General features: G+C 44.6%; 1 protein-coding gene across 2 annotated transcripts in view; it reads left to right on the top strand.

Moving 5' to 3' along the window:
• The first annotated feature begins 6,870 nt into the window (after positions 1–6,870).
• Positions 6,871–11,620, top strand: part of LPA (lipoprotein(a)) — a 132,751-nt gene continuing 128,001 nt past the window's right edge. The window contains exons 1-2 of one of the 2 annotated variants that reach the window (XM_031667557.1): positions 6,871–7,012; positions 9,898–10,004. In XM_031667557.1, the coding sequence (XP_031523417.1) occupies positions 6,906–7,012; positions 9,898–10,004 (214 nt within the window). In that variant the 5' untranslated portion in view covers positions 6,871–6,905. Of the gene's footprint in view, positions 7,013–7,303; positions 7,443–9,897; positions 10,005–11,620 lie in introns of those variants that run through there. The other variant, XM_031667559.1, reaches the window with a different exon arrangement.

Raw genomic sequence — 11,620 nt, 5'->3', positions numbered from 1 at the left:
ATCCTTGAACTCTGTTGCCCAAATAGCTTCAAGCACATCTGCCTCCACTGAAGGTTGAGCCAGAGGTTAGTCTCCTCCCCCTCCACTAGTGGTGGCACGAACCCCCAATATCACTGTGTCTTTGTTAGGTAAAGGGACTTGTATATGGCAGGTGGTACCTGGGGAATAAGCTCCGGCTGCCATTGCATGCAGAAAGTTAGGTTTCTGCTATTTCAGAGGATAGCCCCCCCTTGTGTTCAGTCAGAGGTGTAAACACATACAGTTTTATGGGAATCAAAAGTGTTGCAATCTTTAATTGCCATAAACATGCAATCCTTCTTCCACAAAGCATGCTGAAGGATGTGCTTTTTGGTGCTGTGGTGGCAGGGTTAAAATGGATTTTTGGCATTCGTCCCACTTTCTATCTCAAACAAATAGTCCCTCCAACCTGACATCATGGTGTTGGGGGAGACCTCTGAGTGCTTGGCACAGCCAGCCATGTGGTATGGAGCCACTTCTGTGGCTTACCACCATCTGACAGTAACCTCATGAGAGACCCCCAGGGAGAGAACTGCTTGGTCAAGCCCAGCCAACCTCCTTTTTCTCTTAATGGAACATTCTCTCAGGAAGCCTGGCTGTTTCTAACAGATTGATCTTGGCCCAGAGCCATCCCAATTTGTACAAGATTTTATATCCCTGCACCTCAATAGTCATTAGAGTGCTGGCATCTCAGTATTTTTCTTCCAGGCAGACTGCTCTGGCCCACCAGGTGAATAAAGGTTGTGTTTAGATGGTTAGGAAGCTCCTCCCAAGTTTTAAACAGTGTCCAAGCCCCAACTGTAAATCAACTGGGGAGACACGCCAACCCTAATCACCAGCACTGTCAGAGCTCCAGTCCCCACTCTACCAAGATGTCCTTTTAGAAAGATAAAGACTAAAAATGCTCACTGAGTTTGGCGATGAGAGTCAGTAGAGGGGTGGGAAGACAAATCATGCCATATGTCTCAGCCCGTTTGTGCTGCTGTAACAAAGAGTCACAGTCCTTTATGGATTACCCAGATGACAGCCTGGGTAACCCATATAGGACAGAAATGTATCATCTCACAGTTCTGAAGGCTTCAAAGCCCCTGATCAAGGTGCCAATTATTACAGTGTCCTCACGTGGCAGAAGGCAGAGGGTAAGAGGATGAACATTGTGTCTTCACACAGCAGGACAGTGAAAGAGCCTGAACTCACTCCCACAAGCTCCCTTTAAAACAGCATTAATTGGCCTAAATTCCCAAAAGTCCCCGTCTCCGAACACTATGGGGGATTAAGTTTGCAACATGTTGGGCTGAGGGCAGCAGCTCATACCTGTAATCCCAGCACTTTGGGAGGCCAAAGCAGTGGATCCCTTGAGCTCAGGAATTTGAGACCAGTGCAGGCGACATGGAGAAACCCTGTCTCTACCAAAAATAAAAAATTAGCCAAGTGTGGTAGCACACACCTGTAGTCCCAGCTATTTAGGAGGCTGAAGTGGGAGGATCACCTGAGACCAGGAGGGCGAGACTGCAGTGAGTTGAGATTGCACCACTGCACTCCAGCCTGGACGACAGAGTGAGACCTGGTCTCAAAAACAAAAAAAAAAAAAACACAAAAAACAAAAACCAGTTTGTAAGAGGTGAATTTTGAGGGACACATTCAGACCACAGCATCACTGCTGAAGAGTCAGTGGGAAACAAAATGGAAACAGCATATTAGGATGACTCTGAAGAAATATGTCTGCGATGAAGCCAAAAGAGAAGGAGTCGGAGGTCCAGGGAGTGCAGACGGCATTTCAGTGCTCACAGGAGAGCGTCCATAGATGGCGAGAAGCGAGAAGGGGTTACAAAGCGTGAGTTCCTGAGGAGAGTGGGGCTGTCACTCGAGGAAAGGTGGTCCCTGCGGGGAAAGGACAAAGGAGTTGGGCGGCGACAGGGGGTCCGCTGTCCTCACAGCAGGAAACGGAAGGAGGTTCCCTCAGGGCTCTTTGCCTCCCGGAAGTACAAGGCGCCTCCATCTTCAGAGCATGAAGGGTGCGGGGTGGGGCAGGAGACCTGAGGGAGTCGAGGTTTTGCACCCGATGAGGAGACGCACAGAGGGAACGGGTGGGAACACAGGACCCCTGCAGCCTCAGGAGGATCAGCTGTGGCCTGGTTTGCTCGTGTTGTCATTCGTGATGGGCACCTTGTCCTCGGGGCCGGCCAGTTACTCGGCTTCCAGGCCCGTCATCCTGCCGGAAGCACCCCCAGCTTGGGGATGTTGGAGGGGCCCTGGCCCCACCTGGCTGGGGATGGAGTGTGTGAGCTGCCCTGGGCTGAATCTGGGTACGGGGAGGAGAGGGCACTTAGAGGAGAGAGGGACGGTGAACTTGGTTTTGTGTGGCTGGCTGGAGTGTCAGTGACAAAGGACTGTATTTGAAATATTAAATTTCCTTCTCTCACCAAGAATTCATTGTACCTGCCTGGCGCCTGAAGCTGACTGAGTTTGCAATCCCTGATGTGATGGGCTGAACGTTTGTGTCCCCACAAAATTCATATGCTGAAGCCCTGACTCACGATGTGCTAGTATTTGGAAGCAGGACCTTTGGAGGTGATGAGGGTTAGATCAAGTCATGAGGGTGTGGTTCCCATGATGGGATTAGTGCCCATATAGGAAGAGGAACACACCAATCTACACACACACACACACACACACCGTTCCTTTCCCTCCTCGAGCAAGCTGAGGAGATGCCATGTAAGGGTGCAGCCAGAAGTGGCGCTATCTAAAAGCAAGGAAAGAGATTTCATCAGACACTGCATCTGCTAACACCTTGATCTTGGACATCCAGCCTCCAAAACCGCGAGAAATAAATGTCTGTGTCTAACCCCCAACCCTACCACCCTGCCTCCTGTGTGCGGTATTTTGTGATGGCAGCCCCAGCTGACTAAGGCACCTGGTTAAACCGGAATAAGCAGGTGAGGAGTACTGGGGGAGGGGTGAGAGAGGAAACCAGACTGGGCCAGATGACTGGGGAGACTGTCTTGCTAAATATTGTGCATTTTAACCCAAAGACCATGGCAAGCCGCTGAAGGCAAGGTGTGCCACAAATTTGGGGAGCCCTAAGCGCCTTGGAAAAGAAAAGAATGTCATTTGTGGAGAAAAGAAGGTCCCCCTTTTCAAAGGTGGTTCCCTGAATTTTTAAAAGCCCTCTTCTGAATCCCTTAAGAGTGGCCAGAGAAGAATCCACTGAGTTGACATTCCAGTTCAGTAAGTTGTAGGGACATTGTTTTGAAATAATCTGTAGGCAAGGGAGCACCAACTCATAACTCACCTCAAACCTGCAGGGTTCCTTAGCCCAGTTCTTAGTCCAAAACCCTTCCCTGTCTGGCCAGCAGTGATGGATTATTGCAAATGTTGTTCAGTTTCATTTGATCTACTTTGCAAAACCAAGTTCCAATATACAAATAACTGTGGGAGCTAAGGTCGCTGCATTTGGTCCCTCTGAGCAACCTTTCCACCTATCAGGCCACAGTCAATAGTAATAACCATTGAACATCCTTGAGGCAATTATTTCAATATTACTTTGCATCAATGACTGCACAAGAATTGCTCCAAGTGGAAGGACTGATGTTGGCAACCAGGCTTCCATCAGGGGCTGCAGATAGCCCTTGATCTTCACGTGGGAAGTTGCCTCTGAGTTCAGACACTCTGGCAATCCCTAGCTATCAACCTTCCGATAAGCAAGTAAGTGGAAAGGTGAAATTAGACAAATACATTATTACCTTAGAGTACAATTAAGCATTGGTGGCTAATCTAAACATACCCTTTTTATGATTTTTATTTTACTACTAGCTATGATTTATTGTAGCCTTGTCCATCTGTGCCAGGCACAAACAGCACTATGACTTACCTATACCATGCTCCAATCACCAGAGTTCTTCTCTGTTATTATTACCATTTTATAGATCAGGACATTGAAACTTATTTGCCTAAGGTTATGCCGACAGAAATTGGCAGAGCCAGATTCTAACCCAAATATCTGGGTCTCAATTGATTACTTTTAACCACTGCACTGCCATTTACTGCTGGGAGGAGGAATAATAATAATAATAATAATATCTTGATTGATATTATTTGATTGATTAATGCCTAAAGTGTCTAGGCACCATACTAAGCTCTTTTTTATTTTTAAGCTCTTTTTTGAATGTTTCATTTCATTTATAATTGACACATAGCATTTGTACATATTTATGGGATACTGTTGATGTTTTAATTCATGGATACATGGTAGAATGATCAATTAGGGTAATCAGCATATCCATCACCTTAAACATTTATCCTTTCTCTGTGGTGAGAAGATTTAAAATCCTCTCTTCTAGTTATTCAAATATACAATACATTATTATTAGCTGTAGTCACCCTAGTGTGTAATAGAACAACCAGAACTTATTATTTCTAACTGGAACTTTGGACCCATTGACCAACGTCTCTCCACTGTCCTCTCCCCAACTACCCTTCTCAGCTTCTGATAATCATTATTCTACTTTCTAATTCTATGAGATTAAGTTTTTTTTTAAAAAGTTTTAATTGACAAATAATTGTACATATTCATGGTGTACATAGAGATTTTCAATACATATAATGTATAGTGATCAAATCAGGGTAATTAACATATCCATCATCTCAAACGTTTATCATTTTTTATACATTTGTGTTGGGAACATTCAACATCCCCCTTTTAGGTATTTGAAACTATTCACTATATTATTGTTGGTATCCTATGGTGGTATAGAACACTAGGACATATTCCTCCTATCAAGCTGTAATTTTCTAGCCTTTAACAACTCTCTTCCTATCCCTCCCTGCCCTGGATCCTTCTCAGCCTCTAGTATCTTCTGTCCTACTTTTTACTTCCTGTGTTCAACTTCTTTTAGCTGCCATATATGAGTGAGAACATGCAGTGCTAAACTTTCTGTTCCTGGCTTATTTAACATAATGTCCTCTAACTTCACCCATGTTACTGTGAATGACAAGATTCCATTATTTTTTATGGCTGAATAGTATTCCATGATATGTGTGTACCACATTTTCTTTATCCATTCATTGGTGGTCAGACAACTAGGTTGATTCCATGTCTTGGTTATTGTGAACAGAGCTGCAATAAACCTGGGGCTTCAGATGACTCTTTGATATAATGATTTACATTCTGTTGGATAAATGCCCAGTAGAGCCGGGCGCGGTGGCTCAAGCCTGTAATCCCAGCACTTTGGGAGGCCGAGACGGGCGGATCACGAGGTCAGGAGATCGAGACCATCCTGGCTAACACGGTGAAACCCCGTCTCTACTAAAAATACAAAAAACTAGCCGGGCGAGGTGGCGGGCGCCTGTAGTCCCAGCTACTCGGGAGGCTGAGGCAGGAGAATGGCGTAAACCCGGGAGGCGGAGCTTGCAGTGAGCTGAGATCCGGCCACTGCACTCCAGCCTGGGCGACAGAGCGAGACTCCGTCTCAAAAAAAAAAAAAAAAAAAAAAAAAGCCCAGTAGTGAGATTGCTGGATCATATGGTACTTCTATTTGTAGTTTTTTAAGGAACCTCCATACTGTTCTCCAGAGTGATTGCGCTAGTTTAAATTCCTGCTGTGTAGGAAATTTCCCTTTTTTTCTGCATCCTCACGAGCATGCTATTTTTTTGTCTTTTTGATAACAGCCATCCTTACTGGGGTGATATAGTAGCTCATTGTGGTTTAGGTTTGCATTTCTCTGAGGATTAGTGATGTTGAGCACATTTTCATTCATTTACTGGACATCTGTATGTCTTCTTTGAGACATGTCTACTCAGGTCATTTGCCCATATTTTAATTGGGTTGGTTTTTTGCTGTTGAGATGTTTGACTTCTTTGTATATTCTGGATACTAGTCCCCTGTCCCATGAGTAGTTTTCACATATACAAGGCACCAAAGTAGGTCTTTTACACAGGTTATTTGATTTACTCCTCACTCGGACTCTATGAGGGAGGTGCTATTACTAACACTCTCATCTTACTAATAGAGAGTTCAGCAGAGGTTCATAGCTTCCCCAAAGTCACACAGCTTCTGTGGCAGATGGAGCAGGGTTGGATGCCAGAGCCAGGCCCTCCAGCCCTACGCCTCACTGCTGCAGGAGCCTGCTCATCTGCAGTCGCTGCCACAGGCATCAATGGTAGTACCCAGAATAAGCACTTATCGAGCACCTACTGTATTCAGAACTCTGATCAGTCTGAAAGTCCAAGCAATGAAACAAACAAAGCCAAGGAATGGTAGAAATCGCAGAGTTCAAACCAGAGTCTAGGACCTGAAGTGCACTGCATGGGCCAGGTTAAACTGAATGAAACATTCCTATTTTGATCCCTTTCATTATTTGTTGTCCATACCCATAAATACCTTTATCAGTTTAGATGCGAAGTCAAAAACAAATAGGCAAGGAATCAGCTCTTGCAACATTCTCTTCTCCTGAAAAAGGTTCTTTGAAAGTCCTGTTTTGCAGAGACTCAGTCCTTTTGCATGATGGGTAAATCGTAGGAGACCTCTGCTAGGTCCTTATGTTACATACCTAATGTGGAAAGGTTGCTTCATCCAAAAGCCTGGAGTTTTCAGAGACACTGTCCTCAAACTTCCCCCATTGGACAATACCAGCACCTGCAGGCAACAGCTCTGACGCACTTAAGACTTAAATACAACCCACAGAAGTGCTGGCTTGGCTGGGAAAACCTATTGCTAAGCAGAAGAGCAACATTGTTTTTTTTTTTTTTTTCTTTTCTGGAATTTGTAAACAGCATTTATTCTCAGCCTTGCCTTTGAAATGTTCCAGTTGGAACATTGCTGGGCAGCGTGCAAATAGGAGCGAACGTCAGCCGGGGCGGCAGGGGGCAGCAGACCCCACACTTTGTCCATGCCTCAGGTGGGAGGGAGTGTCCGGCTCCAGAAACCTGCCTCGGGCTTTATCCCAAGAGACTTCAACCAGCAGACGGTTCATGTCCTGAGGCTGCAAAATACGAGGTGGTAGTAGTGGGGGGCGTGAGGCTGAGAGTGGGGAGAGCAACACAGGGGCGCCAGGGTGGGAGCCGCAGCAGGCCCGTGACCGCCCGGAGGACACTGATGCTTCTGGAGCGCGCGCGAGGGTCCAAGGCGGGGCCGGACCGAGGCCGCCTGCGCTCCGCGGAGGCGCGGTCTGAGGGACACGAGGCGGTGGCAAGGGACAGCAGGCGGGGGCGCCGACGCGGGGCGCGGGAACGGGGCGGAGACATGGACGGGGCGCGGGTGGGCGGACTCCCTCCCGCAGGGCTGGGGTGGTCAGGCCAAGGCCGCTGGGAAAGGGAGGACGCTCGCCCCTGCGCTGCCAGCTGGGCTCTTCTCCTTCCTTGCCCGCCCTGTGTTCCAGGGCGCGACCCCGCTCTGTCCAGACGCTGGCTCCCGGACTGACCCTCAGGTAGGTGGGTGGGAGCCCCTGAGAGAAGTGGGGTTTGAGGGAGGGCATTTCCGTTTCCAAGAGCAGGCACGGGGAGCCCGGATGCTCCAGCTCCTGGACCCTGGATTAGAAACTGGCAGGAGTAGGAGATGTTTTGCAGGAGGCTGCCCTCTGCCTTCCTCTGTTCTGACATCTGCTGGACTCAGGGAGTCTTAGCACCTGTATTTTTGACCAGAAAAAAAATTCGAACAGCAGAAAAGCCAATGTGATGGGTTACGCCTTCTTAACGTGCCTCATTCAGCCTTGTAAGTTCCTTCCACAGACTGATGTTTTCCGTGCAATTGATGTGATCCTATGTCAGCTATACAAAACAATTTTTGTTTACTGAATTTAGTTTAAAAGGCAAGAAGTTACTTTCCATAGGGCACATTGATCCCCGGTGGAAAGGGATGTGTATGCCCTGAAACATGAAACATGGAGAGTCACATGCGCTGCTTGGTTTTGTGTAGAAGTAATATGAGATGATCTTTTCACTGATTTTCAGAATTGTGGAGAATTCACTTAGGAAAATAAGTATGTGTATCAATGGATGACTAATATGGGCATTTACTTTAACTGATTTCACTGAAGCAGTGCTCCTAATATTTTGAGACACCGTTTTTATTTGTTTCCTTTTTACCACATGATCAATTAGCTTCTTACTTCATAAGTAAGAAGGTACTTCCTACCATTAGAGGGAAGGTACTTCCTATTTTCTCTTTAAATTTCTTGTCCCTTATTTAAAGAAGCACTAGGCCTGGTGCGGTGGCTCAGTCCTGTAATCCCAGCACTTTGGGAGGCCAAGGTGGGCAGTTTGCCTGAGGCAGGAGAATCGCTTGAATCTGGGAGGTGAAGGTTGCAGTGAGCCAAGATTGTGCCACTGCACTCCAGCCTGGGCGACAAGAGCGAGACTTCATCTCAGGAAAAAAAAAAAAAAAGTAGTCCTCAAGTCTCTGGCTAAATACAAAGCTGTGTATGCACAGGGAGAGGTTCCACAAAGAAAGAAGAATAAGAAACAGCTACTGGGGAAAGAACAACTGCAGAGGAACAGTGAGCTCAATGGAGATGCCAGAGCTCACATAGCACTTTCAGACTCTTTTCAGTGTATATTTTATGCTGAGATTTTTTAAATGAAATACTTTATGTGGACAGGGAAAATTGGTACCGAAGGGAAACTTTAACAGTGAGGAAGAAACTTTCTATAAAGAGGACAAGGGACAATATACACAAAAGTCTGTGCTAAGTGTAAAATGAGCATATTCATCCTTAAAGCACATCAGAATTGAATACGAGTATTTATTCATTTCATTCACTGAATGAATTATTCATTCGTTGAATCAATGAAATAAACACAGCTCTTTGAGGATTTGAGACTACATTCACCCTTTATTCATAGTCACCTGCGGTTTTGCTTTTCTCTGCATTTCTTTGCTGTTAGATGACTGCTGCATTGTTGAGTTGTATTTTGAGTGGATATTTTTGTTTGGTAATAGTGAAAATTTTAAATTGTAAAAAATGTATATTTATCCTTTCTCTCCCTTCTAATTACGTGTCACTGTAAAACATCATTCCCATGTGACAGTGTGTGCTGTAGACTGTTTAAAAATTGGGCAGCCAATTAGCAATGAAAAACAAGTGGTCCACCTTCAATATTTGCTTGTGGTTTATTTACATGCTCTTGGCACCAGTCCTAGACTCACATGTGCCCCAGAATAACATTCAGACTCTCAGCTGGCCTTCTGTTACACGTCCATGGCCCAGTTCACTCCATGATATACACCTCTCTGCTCCGTGTCCCCTGGGCTGGGCTCAAGTCAAGCAGTCAGTGACAGACTTCATTCCCAATAACAGAACCAGTTTGCATGACTCCCCATACATGTTGCAGCTTTGAAAACATTCATCTCAATGTTCACACTTTCATTTGGTATCAAGTGTTTTACTGGATTCTTACAACCGTGGTGTAGTAACATTCACTGAGGAGGAAGTGGAGGATCCAAGGATGGAGCAAGTTGCTCTGGGCACACAACAGGTTTGCAATTTTACAGCCTCTTGGTGGCGTCTCAGTCAGACATTCTGTGCACTGATCAATGCCCTATTCAGTTAATGTAAAAGGATGCACTCGGCATGAGATTCAAGTTGTGCACAGAATATACTTGAGAAGTGTGCCTTTGTCATCCCTACTTTCAAAGGTGAAGGCCACCAGCAGTTTCTTGTATGCAACTGATGCCTTTCAAATGAAACCTTATATCTGTGTAGTCCATAGGCAACCACAGGCAAATGTGAGGGTGAAACGCTGTGTTCTACGTTGCTCTGTGTCAGTGAAGCAAGGCAGTGCCAGCTCAGAGGGCTCTGGGGCCTCAAGGAAGGGATGCCTGGTTGTGGGTGTTGCAACTTCCAGCAGAGCAGTCAAACATAACTGCTGATGCTTTTCTTTCAGTTCTGCCATCATCGCTGACAAAGTCATCCCAGCTTGTCTGCCATCCCCAAATTATGTGGTCGCCAACCAGACTGAATGTTATGTCACTGGCTGGGGAGAAACCCAAGGTGAGATAAATTCCATTGCCCACATAACGAATTGGTTTTGACCTACAGTCCATGTGACAAAATGATCATTTCAGAGAAAGCTGTGCAAATTCCTATCCATGAATGTGGTCCACTCACTCCTGATTTTGTCTGGGCACCTGTCTATTTCTGCATAATGGGTCTTCAAGGCACATGGTCAAGGGGTGGAAGACTGTTTCTTTGAGTCTCTCTCTCTCTTTTTTTTTTCAGAACCTTTTCTTTCTATTTTAATTATTATTTTAACTTTTTTTTTTTTAGTTCAGGGTTACATGTGCAGGTTTTTTGCATAAGTAAAGTTGTGTCTCAGGGGTTAGTTGTACAGATTATTTTGTCACCTAGGTACTAAGCCTAGTACCCAATACTTAGTATTTCCTGCTCCTCTCCCTCCTCCCACTCTTTTCCCTCAAGTAGGCCCCAGTGTCTGTTGCTCCTCTTTTTGTGTCCATGAGTTCTCATCATTTAGCTCCCACTTATAAGTGTGAACATGTAGTATTTACTTTTCTGTTCCTGTGTTACTTTTCTAAGGATAATGGCCTCTAGCTCCATTCATGTTCCTGTAAAAGACATTATCTCATTGTTTTTTATGACTACATAGTATTTCATGGTGTATATGTACTACATTTTCTTTATCCAATCTGTCATTGATAGGCATATAGGTGATTCCAAGTCTTTGCTATTATGATTAGTGCTGCAATAAACATTCACATTCATGTGACTTTATGGTAGGGTAATTTATATTCCTCTGGGTATATACCTGGTAATAGGATTGCTGGGTTGAACGTTAGGTCTGTTTTTAGCTTTTTGAGGAATCACTGGACTGCTTTCTACAATGGTTGGACTAATTTACAGTCCCACCCACAGTGTATAAGTGTTCCCTTTTCTCTACAACCATTCTGGCTGGCATGAGATGGTTTCTCGTTGTGGTTTTGATTTGCATTTCTCTAACTATCGGTGATATTGAGCATTTTTCATATGCTTGTTGGCTGCCTGTATGTTTTCTTTAGAAAAGTGTTTGTTCATGTCTCTTGTCTACTTTTTAATGGAGTTGGTTTATTTCTTGTAAATTTGTTTAAGTTTCTTATCGATGCTGGATATTAGACCTTGATTTTTGTCAGCTTTGTCAAAGATCAAATGGTTGTAGGTTTGGCCTTATTTCTGGGCTCTCTATTCTGTCCCATTGGTCTATGTGTCTGTTTTTTAAAATTTTTTTAAATTATTTTTATTTTTTTATCAGTACCATGCTGTTTTGGTTACTATAGCCCTGATGTGTAGTTTGAAGACAGGTAATGTGATGCCTCCACCTTTCTTCTTTTTGTTAAGATTGCCTTGGCTATTCTGGCCCCTTTTTCATTCTATATAAATTTTAAAATAGTTTTTTAATAGTGCTGTGAAGAATGTCATTGGCAGTTGGATAGGAATAGCAATTAATCTGTAAATTACTTTGGGCAGTATGGCCATTTTATTTATATTGATTCTTCCAATCCATCAGCATGGGATGTTTTTCCATTCGCTTGTTTCTTTGAGCAGTGTTTTGTAATTCTTATTGTAGAGATCTATCATCTATCACCACCCTGGTTGGCTGTATTCTTAGGTATTTT

Source organism: Papio anubis, chromosome 6 (genome assembly GCF_008728515.1).
Source record: "Papio anubis isolate 15944 chromosome 6, Panubis1.0, whole genome shotgun sequence".
NCBI classification, from domain to species: Eukaryota; Metazoa; Chordata; class Mammalia; order Primates; family Cercopithecidae; genus Papio; species Papio anubis.
Note: the sequence above shows the minus strand (reverse complement) of the source record. Positions and strands in the feature narration are given on the sequence as shown.